This window comes from Thamnophis sirtalis, unplaced genomic scaffold, assembly GCF_051295495.1.
Source record: "Thamnophis sirtalis isolate CommonGarterSnake01/CBP01778 unplaced genomic scaffold, rThaSir2_p1.2 scaffold_1, whole genome shotgun sequence".
Taxonomy (NCBI): Eukaryota; Metazoa; Chordata; class Lepidosauria; order Squamata; family Natricidae; genus Thamnophis; species Thamnophis sirtalis.
Genome location: NW_028261381.1, coordinates 108,630,124 through 108,645,388, shown reverse-complemented (window position 1 = coordinate 108,645,388; position 15,265 = coordinate 108,630,124). Strand labels below are relative to the sequence as shown.

At 40.7% G+C, this 15,265-nt stretch overlaps 1 protein-coding gene across 1 annotated transcript in view; it reads right to left on the bottom strand.

Annotated features, from left to right (window-relative positions):
* GALNT16 (polypeptide N-acetylgalactosaminyltransferase 16) overlaps positions 1-7,945 on the bottom strand; it is a 185,488-nt gene extending 177,543 nt beyond the window's left edge. Inside the window, exon 1 of the mRNA XM_014068864.2 lies at positions 7,571-7,945. Coding sequence (XP_013924339.1) covers positions 7,571-7,774 — 204 coding nt within the window. The 5' untranslated portion in view covers positions 7,775-7,945. The remainder of the gene's footprint in view (positions 1-7,570) is intronic.
* Between the last annotated feature and the right edge of the window lie 7,320 nt (positions 7,946-15,265).

Genomic DNA, 15,265 nt, shown 5'->3' with positions numbered 1-15,265 from the left:
GATTAGAAAGGCCCCCATTCTAATACTCTTCCAGAAAGCGCTGAAGACCTGGTTCTGCCAGCGGGTCTTGGGGACCCAAAGCAGGATGGAGCCCATTAAATGGCTCGTATGATCTGCTGTCGCCAGAGCAGGGGATGGGTGATGGGTGGTGATTTTATTATATTATACTATATTAATTTATTTGATTCTTTTTATTAGTTTTATTGTTTTAAATGTGGTTTTATATTCTGTAAGCCACCTTGAGTCACCATGGGTGAATAGGTGGCAATATAAATTCAATAAATAATAAAACATTTCAGCAGAATTATATTTTGGATGTGTAATCAGCAACCTCCTCAGCAGAAATAAGATCCAGAGGTTCTGTTTGCTTCCTAGTTCACAGATCCACCACACCAAGCTAGCACAGAAATCATATCAAGTTGCCTTCTTATGATTAGTTTGACCAGCCACAGCTTAGCTGTCTAAGGATACAGTAGGGAAAGGGAAATCTTGAACTTTTGAGGACAGCATTGGTTTGGGAAGGCTGCTTTAAAGCATTTCCACTTATAGGATACCTTCCTTTTTAACCAAATCTTTTCCTAGGCCGGATCTACACTGACATTTCTTCTGATTCTGCAATGGCAGTAGTTTTCTAAAATGTACTTCTTGTTCATTGCTTCTCAGGACTTGCCATTAAACACACACACATATTTATGAGAATAAACAATCACTGAAGAAAGTTGTGGGATCATAATGTTTGATGATGAGTTCTCTTTCTTATGTTCTTCAGTCACACATTTATATGTGTGTGTGTACGTACACACACACACACACACATATGTTGCATTTGTGCTGATGAATAAATAAAGGGAGACTAGTATAGATCTATTTCAAGCTATTTAGCTCTCATCAGCTAGCCATACCCTTACTGGGAATCGAACCTGAGCTGTATTACATATCAGGCAGTTATATTAGCCGCTAAGCCATAGGCTCTATTCCTTTATCAGCTAGGCCAGGGAAATAGGTATGTATTGTGTCACAACCCCTGATATGCCCAAATCTGGGAGGAAGCATACTGCTTCCTTTCTCTGTCTATCGGCTCATCACAAGAGACCATCACGACAGAAAGCCATTATTTTTACTGTTGCTTTTGTTACATTTGTGTTGCATTTGTGCTGATAAATAAATAAAGGGAGACTAGTATAGATCTATTTCAAGCTATTTAGCTCTCATCAGCTAGCCATACCCTTACTGGGAATCAAACCTGGGCTGTATTACATATCAGGCAGTTATATTAGCCACTATATATATAAAATATTTATATTCAGATACCACCTCTACATTCTTAAAGACACAAATACTTGTACTTCACTCTGGTGTTTGCCATATTGCTGTTAAAGTTATTATTCATTGCCTCCTTTATCAGTATTCTTAGCTGAATTAAGTATGTGACCTGGGGCACATGCAGAAGAGTTAAAAAAAAAGTCAAGATGGCAGCTACAATAATGTAATCAAAGCCCTGCCTCATTTTACATGTGTTCCTACAACTGAATAGTCACAGCTGCCTTTAAAAAAAATTCCTGTGGACACCCTGGTATGGCAAATAGTATAGTGGAAAACCTACTGTTACATGAGAACAAAGCACCTCCCTTGTAAGCGTGAGAGAAAAGTAGGTGCTAGAAAGAAAGGCCAAATGTGTTTGGCAGCCAATGGCCCTGAAGTTGCAGGCTCCAGTTTCTAACACGTTTGTTTCTTTAGCCTAATTTTCAGTCTGCAGAAATGAAAACCATCCATTCTTCACAGTCGCTGTACTTTTAACATCCTGTCCTTCTGAATAATCACTTTGGGGAAGCAGAGATTGTTGCATTCTGCCTCTCATCCTGCCTTTGGTCATTATCAACTTTCTACTTAATTTCCTAAATTGGTTTTATCAGCAAAATAAATCTTAATTCCTTAATCCCTTCAGAAAACGTATCCAACATGTCTGCCTTTTTCACAGCAGCTTTTTATAAGTGATTGTCATATCTACAAATAATCACTGTATTGCAATATTATCTTCATAAGTGGTCTGAAAATTATCATAAAGTAGTTAGTGGGAGGGCAGGGAGTGTTTTTTTTACTGGAAATTATGTCAAGTCAACAAGTGAATGATACATCATGTGTGGATCTGGGCTATAATAAGATGCAGATTAGGATGAACTGATGCTACTTATTTGTAATCTTACTTTTTACTGATTTATACGGTTGCGAAGTTTTTCACCTTTCTGTTGTACAAAACCCCTTTTGTACAAGAGGTTGACAAAATAGGCTATTTTATTTTAAATAGGGGTAAGTGCTATTTTGTTTTAATATTTAGCAATAGCAATAGCAGTTAGACTTATATACCGCTTCATAGGGCTTTCAGCCCTCTCTAAGCGGTTTACAGAGTCAGCATATCGCCCCCACAGTCTGGGTCCTCATTTCACCCATCTCAGAAGGATGGAAGGCTGAGTCAACCTTGAGCCAGTGAGATTAGAACCGCTGAACTGCAGATAACAGTCAGCTGAAGTGGCCTGCAGTACTGCACCCTAACCACTGCGCCACCTCGGCCAAACAAATACAGGTACTGCTCGACTTACAATAGTTTGTTTAGTGACTATTCAAAGCTATAACAGCAGTGGAAAAAAAGGAACTTGCCACGGTGTTTCACACTCACGACCATTGCAGCATCCCCATGGTCCCATGATTAAAATCTGGATGCTTGACAACTGACTCATATTTATGACTGACTCATGTTTATGATGGTTGCAGTGTCCCAAGGTCATTTGTTCACTTTTTGTGACCTTCTGACAAACAAAGTCAATGTAGAAGACAGATTCACTTAACAACCCTGTTCCTAACTTAACAACTGCAGTGATTCACTTAGATGTGGCAAGAAAGATTGTAAAATGGGCCAAAATTCACTGAACAAATGTCTCACTTGGCAACAATTGTGTCGTAAGTTGAGTATGTCATTTCAATATTTAAGTGACATGGGTTTTTTTTGTTTTGTTTCTGTAGTGTATGAGAACCTGACTTTGAAAAGCTTCTAAGTAATTTACAAGATTATGGAAGTAGAATAGAAATAAAAGAACAAAGCACACACAGATACACATACCAAACACACAACCAAAAAGTTTTGTAGCTTTTGACCCATCAAGGGAAGCAATTCTAGCTGAAACATCCTCTAGCATAGTAAAAGCATGCTTGCTTTCTAGAACAATCAGCTTCGGGTAGCTTTTCTGAATGAAAACAGTATCTAAAGTCTCCTTGTCTACAAGCTTAATAAGGGTTTCCCCTTAATCCCTTCCTGATCTGAGCATGTTCAGTTTGAAATAAGGTTTTGAAACAAGGACACTTTCCCACCTACCACCCAAATTACAGAATCTAAGAAATCGTACTTAAGCAGCTTATTCCCCATTAAATACATTTGTTCTTTTACACTTATCAAACACAGCCATGCTTCTGTCTGGAGTTTGATTTGGTCGTTCCATTTTCCAAAGAACATTGCCAGAAAATTTATTTTTTTTAAAAAATGGTTAAGTTCATGCTTATCTGATTATTCTTTGGCCTTCACTGCTTCACTTCATCCAGCTTCATTTCTTTTTCTTGAAACGTTAAGGCAGCGCTTCCCAAACTTTCCCCTCATTATCCAAAACGGCTTATCAGGAAATCCTTTTTACCCCATGTAGGTGAATTTAAAATCAATTGAAATGTCTCTGTTGTGTTTAGGTTTGCAAGTCAGGCAAACAAAGACCACTTTTATCCAATTTAGGGTAATTTACCAGGTTTGGGTGTTAAGGGATAATTTCACAGCTAATGCCAGGAAGGCCTTTTAGCCTGGAGTTTGCCTTTTAAAAAGTGCAAAAGCCCATTTTAACTCTCATGCAGCTTTGCAAATTTTAGACTGCAGCGTTATGAGTGTGTGTTCCATAGTACTCTTCTCTTTCGCAAAGCATGGTTTCTTTATTTGACTTGGCCTATAAGAGTTCCCAGTTTGAATCTAAGACATTTTCAGTTCCAGCTATTAAACTGATCCATTTCCCTTCTCCTCCACTTCAAGCAAGGTGGCAGCACTACTGCCGGCAAAGGTTATGTTGTTATTTCCATTACATCTCAGTGTAACCCCATTAACTATTCTGTGCACTCCCAGAATCAGTAGAAGCACAACTGTTTGAGGGCACAGCAACAGGGATATGACTTTTCAGTAGCTTGATGCTTGCAATCTGTATTGTGGCAACCATACTACATATCCTCTGGAAAAAGCCTCCAAAACAAATCAGCTACCCAGAAAAACAAAAAAGATAAAAATCATGTATCTTCACCTTAAACATAATATGTATTTATTTCAATTAAATAAAGTGACTGATGGAGAAATAATGAAGAAGACCACAATGAAGAAAGGAAAGGCGTTTGTCCCACTAGGTCAACTTATTTATGCACAAGGAAAGATTGAAGGCCACAGCACTCAGACATGACGGCTCAGCTAGAACAAATTCTAACTAAAGTAGTGTTTCTCAACCTTGGCCATTCTAAGATGTGCTGGTCTTCAACTCCTAGAATTCCCCCAGAGAATTCTGGGAGTTGAAGTCCAGACATCTTAAAATGGCCAAGGTTAAGAAACACTGTAGCAAAGGAACAATGTGAAGGCAGAAGACAAAGAAGTGAGGGAATGGGTTCAGATTAGATGTGGTTTTTAAAATTAAGAATAATATAAATTCTATGAATCAATTTTTCTGAATACTGTGAAATCAGATTAGTTTGAAACAAAATCACATACTTTTGTGCATTCTATATAATACTAATAATCATATAATCATTTTCCATAAATTTCATCCTTCAAGATTACAAATATTAATTATAGACATCAGAATGAAAAAAATATTATGTACAAATATATGTTTATCTGAAAATAGTATTTTCAGTACTACAGGCAAGTACTGAGTCTAAGAAAATGCCACATCCCCTACATTTTTGTCCCATAGAAATAGGCAAGCTAAACTGAATTCTCCTTTGAAAATTCATAGATCACTAGCGTATACAGGTAATCCTTGACTAACAACCACAATTGGTACCAGAATTTTGATCACATGACCTGGTGGATGCTGTGACAGTTGTAAGTGCAAGTATTTGTTGTAACTCACCTTTTTCATACTATTGTAACTTCAAATAGTGGCTAAATGAATGGCTGTAAGTTGAGAACTACCTGTATAATTTCTGGGTAGAAGATGATGGTTCTCTTAATAGGAATGCTGAGGGTGGGTGTAATCAGGCAATTAGAGTGCCACCTCTTCTTACAAGCATGTAATGTGTGCGTAAAAGGGATGGGCTTTCATTGCCCAATCATCATTTTGATTCTGTTGACAGCCCCACCCTCCATCCAAAGGGTGCCCCCAGTATCATAGCTATGGGAGGAAAATGATATATTGCAATTTTTCCATTACATAATGCAAGTACAGCACAACTCATTGAAACACCTAGGAAAAGTATGCTATATATAGTTTATTACACAAAGCACAGAGAGTAGACAGTACCATGTCCATCGCTAACAAGATTATGATCCCAAGCTGCTGATCTACAGTGATTTTGCTTTTAAGACCCATTGCCTGTCACTATTTTAATCACTGCATCTAGGTAGCAAATTGATCCACTGAAAATGGGATACAATTTCTAAAGTGCTTTTAGCCAGGTCATTCCAATGATGTTCTGGTAATTTTAGTGAACAGGTTACTTTGATTAGGGTATCTTGTAGTCTGAAGAAGCAGATCTCTATGAAAAAGAAAGCCTGCGTCTCTAATAGAGATGGAAGATTCTCATAATTTTCCCATGCCCAAAATAGAAGTGCCCTCTTGTTGCAACAGCATTATGGTGGAGCAGAGTGCAGCCTTTGCAAAGGATTCAGAGCCCCCCACCCCCCCAAACAGAGGGGATCCAGAAATGGCGAGCTGTCAGCTAGCAACTACTTTAAATGTGGGGACAGACTTACTTGGGTGTCTGTGGTCCTTACGCCCCCTTTAGTCATAACCAAGAATATCCTATTGTTTTAACTATCAGATGAGCACAGCCTCTCTATTCAATATGTGATTAATGAAAAATCTATCTATATTTGCCAGGGAAGCAGTCAGGGCTGTGTAATCAGCTAAATGTAGATGAATTGATGGTGTTTTGAGTAATTCTGAATGTCTGGTATTACGCAATGAACCAGTTTTTGCCATTAATTCATATTATTGCCCCAGCTCTTCAATGGCTGGGAAAGATCTTTCCTTCATCTGTTATTCTCCCCACACACCCAGCTCCCTGCAAACTGGTGATGTTAGAGAAATTGAACCTGTGCTGAGGATTTCAGAAAGAGGAAGGCAATAATTCACTCATTTGCAAGCAAGGAGGTCTATAAAGCTTGCTTACTCTGAAACTCTCTGCTGGCCTGAGAAATCTTGTAAGTCCCAATCCATGTGTTTTAAGAAAAGAAAGAAAAGAAATGCAACTCTCCTACTTACTCCCCCCCCCCGCTCGCCCTCCTTATTGGCATAAACCTATCTTAATCTTAAATCTATTTTTGCTCGGACTCTCTTTTGAAGAGTAAATACTAATGTCCTTATATTTGGAAGAAGTATATTGTTTCCCCACTACAAAATGCGAGTGCTGAATGCCTTGGAAATAAATATCTCGGGTACAACTAGATGAACTTTGAGGTACATAAGCCCTCTGCTCCTGCATCGCTGGAGAAGGCTCACATCTGGAATCGCAATTTGCAAAGCTACCGCCTAATTAACTCCCCTTTTCACATCCCGCAGCTTCAGCGATCATTCAGATCTTGCCAATTTCCTGTGTGGCGGTCTCGGAAGTGTGCAGAAACCAGGACGATTCCTCCCTTCGGGAAAAGGCTTCTGGCCGGACCCCATCACGTCTTGGGACACCAGGACCTTCTTCCACTCTAGCCGCCCCCCCCCGCCCCCCACCCGTCTTTCAATCCGATCCCGGCTCGATCCCACAAGTGTGTTCCATCCTTATTCTCCTCTTCTCGCTCTGCAAACCGCATCTCTTGATGTCGCTGAAAAGCTACCTCGCCAATGCCAGCCCGCTTCTTCCTCCGAGGCGGCTTCATCCCATCCCCCGCACGCCGGTTCCCAAGCCTGGTGCCGACAACCCGAGCAACAACAGTCGCAAGACTTTGGCGCGGCGCGGGACCCCTTCCCAGCCCCCCCACCCCGCTTCTCCCTCGCCATCCCCATCACTTCGTAGCTCATCCCCAGTTGTAAATGCTGCCATGGTTACCGGGAAAAATGCTGGAATAAATACAGCAAGACCCGGGCACGAGCTACGCTGCCCCCCTCCGCCCCCCCCCACCGCTTTGCCACTCCATCTCTTCCTCCTCGCCAGCAGCATCCCCTCGGCCAACCTCCCCGCAAACTCGGCCGACGCTTCCACACCTCCACGCACTTCCTCCCCCCCCCTCCCACGCCCGCGCAGCATCTGCTTCTGCAGCAAGGCAGCCGCGGGAATGGCCAACACACCGCGGGCACCGGTCTCCGGGAGCCCAAGGGGAGGGGAAGAGGGGCAAAGCCGCACTTACGAGAAGGGGGACGGTCCTCTCTTCTTTATGGAGCTCGACTTTGCCGGAGCTTCTCTGCCCGCTCTTCACGCCGCCGCCGCCGCTGCTGGGAGACCGGCTGGAGGCGGCCGAATGAGGCTTGCTGTCCTGCCACAAGTAATAGAAAGTGCCCAGGATCCAGGCTACGGTCAGGATCGCAATGGCATTAGCCCGGATCCGCCTCATTGCGGGACCTCCGGGCTGCCTGGGAGCTCCGAGTCAGCTGAAAAGAGGTTCAGCTCTCGGGGAGGCGAGGAGAGAAAGAGAGCGAGAGCGATGGTGACACCCGAGTCTCTCTCCCTCCCTCCCTGTTTGGCTGGCTCGAGCGGTCACAGCTGTTTGTAGGCGCTCTCGTCTCCCGGCTGAGTCCCGCAGAGCGAAAAAGAGAGTGAGAGAGAGACCGAGGAAGACCGAGAGGAAGAGAGCGGGAGGCAGGTCTTCCGGGTCCTAACGCCTTCGATGAGACCTACGAATATCTGCTCACCCCTTGGACTACTCAACCATCCAAGCGCTTGCAGGATCTAATCTGGGTCGGTCCCCGGGATCAGTTTATCGCGCGCAGCCCCGATCGCTCAAACAAGCAGTGGGGGTTGTGTTATCGCCTTCCTGATTTTTCCCCCCTATCCTGTTGGGGGCAATGGGGAAGGCTGGATAGGCTTTCATTTCAAGGTTTTTGAAAAGACTTGGAGGGGGGAGGGCTGTATATTGTGATGCTCTCCTAAATTCTCCTAAAGCAGCAGCGAGTGCTGTTAAAGGCTGCCGTGGAAAGTCATCTCCCACGCTCGAGTGCCGCTGCTGGTGGGCTCATTCATAAAGCCACCATTGTAATTTGCCCACAGTTGATATCAAATGTGTCCGATGCCAAGAGGGGGCCAAGATGCAGTTCCGATCATGGTGGGCTATGGGACAAGCCAAGTCCCTAGAGAAAGAGAAAAGCTTACCCTTGCTAACCCAAAGTGTTCAAAAACAGGGACACTGAAAGCAGGAGCAATTGGGGGCGGGGAGACGGAATATTTGACTTCTGCTTACAAAGGATGCACAATATCTTGCCATCATACTTTGGATGTAATCCTGCAGCCTCAGAATCCAGCAGTCGGCAATATCCAAAGATTGAATTCCCATCAGTGTAACAAGAACCTCTTTGAATTGAGAAGTGGGGAATGTTTACAGGCTAATTTAAATTCAGGGTCTTTACTGACAGGTGCTGTTGAATTTCAATCCTGAATGTCGTTAAGGTAAAGGTTCCCTCGCACATATGTGCTAGTCGTTCCCGACTCTTGGGGGCGGTGCTCACCTCCATTTCAAAGCCAAAGAGCCAACGCTGTCCAAAGTCATGTGGCCGGCATGACTAAACACCAAAGGTGCACGGAACGCTGTTACCTTCCCACCAAAGGTGGTTCCTATTTTTCTACTTGCATTTTTACATGCTTTTGAACTGCTAGTTTGGCAGAAGCTGGGACAAGTAACAGGAGCTCACTCCGTTAGCAGCATTAGGGATTCGAACCGCCAGAAATACTAGTAGTTCCTTCCCTCTGGGAAGGCATGACCAGCATGATTAAATGCCAAAGGCGCATGGAATGCTGTTACCTTCCCACAAAAGGTGGCTCCTATTTTTCTCCATGCATTTTTACATGCTTTTGATATGCTAGGTTGCCAGAAGCTGGGACAAGAAACAGGAGCTCACTCCGTTACGTGGCACTAGGGATTTGAACCACCAAACTGCTGACCTTTCTGATCAACAAGCTCAGTGTCTTAACCACTGAGCCACTGCGTCCCCATCGAATGTCATTAAAATAAATGAAAACTTTCTGCTCCACTGAAGTCCCTAAGAATGAAATAGGACAACTGTTGGAATCTGGACCTCACTAGATGGTTAGTTCCGGCAATTCTCGGACTGAGTTCATTGAGAATTAAGAGAGTTGAAGTCGAAAGCACTTCAGGGTGAGGAAGATTGATGCCTGTAATAAAGCAGCATCCTCAGCTTTCCTGAGGAAAAGGGCCTAAACTCCACTTCTAAAAGAAAATGCTGAAGCGGGTCATTGCAGAGAGAAGGGCCTTTGTGATACTGATGATTCAGATGTGATTCAGACTCTTGTCTCAGCTGGAGGTGACTAGCAAACACATTCCCCAGGGAAGGTAACTTTATGAGGAAGAGGAAGGAGTGAATTCAACAGCTTTCAAAAGGATGGCACTAAAAGAGTTCACCTTTTGCTGGAGAAACAGGAAAGAGTCCTGTGGTCCGTTTATGACCAACAAGACTTCAATCCTGTGACTGAAGGCTTATGCTCAGGAGAATTCTAAAAATATCTACTGAAGGGAAAAGGGATCCAGTTCTATGAATGACGAACATTTTACCCATGTAAAACCCTCCGTTTACATCATTATCTGGAGTCATCATTATCTGAATTGTCCTGAATCACTAAAAAAGTAAACATGGGTTGAATTCCAGTTGCTCAGCTTCCCCATTGCAAACGTCTTAAGGAGACTTCTTGCTTAGAGCAAGGGTCTCCAACCTTGGCAACTTTAAGAATTGTGGACTTCAACTCCCAGTATTCTTCAGCCAGCAACACTGGCTTTTTGTTTTTAAATGATAATAGAGGTTTTTTTTTAGTTGTCTGCAGTCTGTGAGAACTTTAAAAACTGTATTAAAAACACATCCACATTTATATAGAGAAAGGTATATATTTTTTAAAAGGTCAAGAACAGCAACAATAAGAGCAATAGATATGGCAACTAAACTCTAAAGTTCTAAAACACCAAAATGGTGGATGGATCTTTCCATTGATTATTCTCTGCCAACACTTTTCTGATAAAGAAAGTCTATCCCATTTCATAACCCTTAGAACAAAGGAAGCATATATGAACATGCAAAGGGAACATTCATAGAGGTGAATATTTTAGTTACTTCAATTATATGTACAGTATGTATGTGACACATTCACCAGACAATTAGGTCATTTTGGAAGCCAAAATTGGCTGTGTTTCTCTATATATTCAGTGGCAAAGTTATAGCTTGCTGAAATGTGAATACTGAAATAATGACTGCACAGCTGCCCTGGCCACATTTATTTCTTCTTCTTTGTTTCTCCTGACATGAAGGTAATCACTGGCCCGTTCTTCAGAGCTCATCTGTATCAATTTTATAGATATATTGAAAAATCCCCTCTGTTCCTTCCCCTTCAGGACACACCTCTGCCAATCTGACTACCACTAACAAGCACAGAGATTATGAGAATGCAGAAGAACAGGTAAGAGTCAAAGCACAGCCGCCAAACTATTTTACAAGAAAATGAGTAACTTTCTATCATAGCCTTCTCTAATCTGGTATGCTCCAGATTAGTGGACTAGTAACTCCCCAGAGTTCTCTTGTCAGTGTGACACTGGCCATCGTGACTGGGAAATTCTGGGGTTTGTAGTCCCAAAATATTTGGAAGCTATTGAGTGATGGAAAATTGTGCTCTTGGGTCACAGGCAAAAGACCAAGCATGATCTCCAAATAAAAGCCATGATAATAGCTATGATTTCATGATTCAAAAGATGGTTTGCAATCTAGAATAGCCACTTTTTGACTGTTCTTACAGCCCTGATGTAGCAGAAGAAACACATGGGTTTGGGTGTACTTTTCTAATATCTCTGCAATGACAAAATTCTGAGTATTCCCATTTGTTCCATTTTACGCCGTAGAGAAGACAGAACTTCACAAATGTTACCATTTGTTTTCACTCCTGTGGAGCAGTTTTGTGAGAATCTCTATTATTCTATTTTTGCCAGACTTGGGAAAGGGGGAGCAAGGTTCTGCACCTGATCCATCCAGAAAGCTTATACAGTATATGTAGGAGGGGGGGAAGCTTTAAGTGATCTGGTTAATAACATTAGATTTTCAAAACTAATAAAAGTCCAAGAGATGGAGATTGACCATACATTGCTCTAAGTTCAGCATTATGCAGGAAGCTAGAATTTTACAACTAGAAGACAGGCTGCTCATCCATTCCTTAGCCTTTTTTTTTTCTGGCAATTTTTGTAGAGTGGAAATGAACCCATCTGAATTTTGCTTATTGCAAGTCCTTTCATGGGACACATTCTCCAATTCCTTCCAACTGAGTCATTTAGAGAGTCAAGCTATGTAAAAGAGGTAGCAGTAGAGACATACATCCCAAAGTGACAATAAATGGCTATGTTAACTGTCCTCTTGAGAAAGGAGCCTCTTCTTCTACTCCAGAAAATCTTAAAAGAATTGGGAGCAGAAACATGGGCCTGCCACAACACCTACTAGGGTTAATGTGATGTTATTGTGGAGATCTAGGAAATTTTAAAAAGCAATTTGAACACATCTCATGAAAATACCCTCAGAAACAATCCAGGGAGAGTCACTCCAGGTAGCACAGATATGTGAAAGATAAGAAATACAACTCAATGTCATTTATTGTTATCAAACTTTCCTACTTTCCCCAGGATTCCACTTCCCTTTGCTCCAGGAAGAAAAACAGCTAACCTTTAGGCTCTTTTGTCAGCTTTACAAGTAATATGTTCCCTGTGTGAGAATTTTCTGCCATTGCCTGCCTTGTACAAATAGCCATCAGTTTTGGCTTTGTTGCTGTTCCATTTTTTGTTGGGGCAGAAGAGGAATGGCTCCTGGCTGAGAAATTGGCTTCAAAGATGGCAATCAATAAAAGGTTGCTTCTATTTCAAGAGGCGTGGGTATTGATGACACAAAACTTGGTAGTGATCTGGAAATCTTGGAAAATCAGTCTGCTTGCTCTTCACACAGTTTAACCTTATTCCTCCAGAGTGGAATGAATGTTGACAATCTTATTTTCATGCTAGTCTAGACTGTGGCACATTTTATTTTCCCCTTTCTTGGATCTAGAGTATTTTCAGTTTCCTAACAGGTGGGGCTGCAAGCATTATCTATATGTTACTGAAACATATATGCAAAATATTATGATAGGGCATCACAATGGCTGCCCTCAGATCACTACATTAGAACACAAACTTCAGGTTTATGAGTGGTAGTTTCAAAATGCTTTACACTACACTTTATATATTTACAGTGATTGTGCGATCGTAATGTGTAAAATTCCACATCAGCTTTGAAAAGATCCCGAAGACAACGATTCTGACAGCAGACCCATTAAATGAAAAAACCCTGACTTCCAAGAATGTATGGATAGATTACATCGGAATTCAGCAGGATTCATGTAAAGGAAGATTCAATCATCCAGGATATCTAGATACTTTTGGCATGGATGATAGAGTCTTCATTTACATTTTGGGGAGAAACCCCCTGCCCCCAGTGCATATGGCAAGGGTTGATCGATTCCAACTACTCTCTAACTCTTTGCTGACCCAAAATTTTCATTTTGATTGAAGAAGTTACTTGGATGAGTAACGAAACGTCTCAGTTTTAATAAACTTTGGTCTAGTTGCCATGATTTAACCTTTTTTAGATATTCAGCAGGATTCACTTTTGACTAGACATGGTGAGCTCTTTCTATACAATCTCCTATATCTTAATATTGAGACTATTTCCTAAAGAGATATGCAAATGCATTAAATGCTGATAACACAATAGGACCCCAAAGCTCCATGGCAGAATAAGGACCTTGAAAACAGAGAGGAGGCCATGGGGAATTTCAAGGGATAATGTAGTTTAATATTTAAATCTAAGGTCCCTCTTAGTCCTTTCGTCTTGTTTTACACAAAGCCCCGCTTAAGCATAGCTGTCCTCAAAGCTTAACATTTTCCTGTATTATCCTAATCACCTTATTAAATGTAAGTAGTCTTGAATCTTGAGTGCATTTCGAAACAAGCTTCTAAAAAACCTTGTTATATATTTTCTATTTCAATTCTATTTCTATTTCAATTCTAAGATTTTCATAGTGATTTCAATTCTAAGATTTTCATAGTGATTTATGTCCTAATGCTTATGGCATGTGTACTCAAAAAGGCACAAAAGAATAGAGAAACTAACATTTATTTGATAGCTTCTAAAATTGTGTTCACTGTAGAACATCTTACTTCCCAAAACACATTTGGAATGTGTCCAGAAAACAATAGCTGGCTTTAACAGATGGCATTTTAGCTTTGCCTTGCTACAAATAATCAGTAGTACAAGCTATCAATTACTAATAAACTTTGTTTTTCTTTGCCTGGCCCACTCTCTCTCTCTTTATATGTGTGAGTGAGTGTGTAGGTGTGTTGATGGACATATCCTTTGAATGCAGTCAAGAATCACAATAAGAAGAAAATATTTGCCCAATTTTCAAGTGGAAAACATTGAGTTTAGATCATTCCAATGACAATCCAAGAGTTCATGACCGTCAGTAAGTCAAATTACATAGAGAATGTGAGAGTGACAGAGAGAGAGAGAGTAAGAGATAAAGAAATCTGATCTTGGAGGTTCAAGCAGAATTAATTAAATGAAGAGTCTTTCACCAGGATTTTCTGTCCAGTTGCCTACAACTCATTTCTGCAATATGTAGATTGGCTACATATTGTGCAATGAGTTCATATAGGTACCAATGGGTTCCATACAGTTTTCTCTCCAAATCAACCTGAAAATTTGCATAGGTTACAAAGAGTATGATGATTGGATGACTATCTGACTATAATGCAGGGAATGTGTTTGGCCATTGTTAAAATAGTTCAACTTCCAGTATAGTACAGGATACAGATTCATATCGACATCATCATATTTATATTTAGAGTTGTATAAGGCTTTGGATCAGAGAAAGATCTTTCTCTGCAGATTCCTTCAAGATGGTTCGCTAATATATGAAGGCAGAGTAGATTCCTGTATCTTACCTTTCTCTTTACATCATAAGCATTCAGTTCTTCCCTCAATCTCTAGGTATTTGCTGAATATCTGAAAAAGAACCAAACTAAATTCAGTTTCATTGGATGATCCATACCATTAGCACTTCCATTTATTCATGTATGAAGAGGACTCAAATATTAAGACTCCCTATGAAGATATTTCTATGCTTTTTGCTTGCAGAGGGAAGAAGATAATGGCTACAAAGTGAATTTTTCTGTGTGCCACCTTATTAATGGCCTTCTTTTTAACCTGATTCCTTCAAATGGCAATGTGAGTTGAACTTAGAGCAATCTGCATTCTTATATCCACTAATCACTACAACCTGGTCAGAGATATATATGAAATCCAAGCTATCAGGAACACAACAGATAGGGGAAGGTAAGGCTCCAAATCTTTATTGAAAAAAATGATGATAGCTTATGATAATTGCTTTGGAAATATTGAAGTCTCTTGGTTAATCTTATTAGAACTTTTAGAAGTTTTTACTAGCTTATATTATTGAGGCGACTACTATTTTATTCACATTTATTTTGTATTTAATATACAAACTATATAGCAATATAATATGCCTACTCAAAATAAAATATATATGGAACAACAGGATAAACAATTTTTTTATTTGTACAGTTTTAAATAGATTCAGTTGAAATCCACTGGGCATGCTCTCAGTGGAAATATATTTAAGTTGGGATGATCATTTTTAGCAAAAGTCCAAAAATAGTGCATCTCATCTGCCGTTATTGTAGTTCTCAGGGCAGTTAATCTTTGGTTGTCTGTTTTCTCTAGAGCAAAAGAAGGGGAGGGAGTGCTATCTGATTTACATAGTAGTTATCAAAATCCAAGGTCTGGTATATTCGATC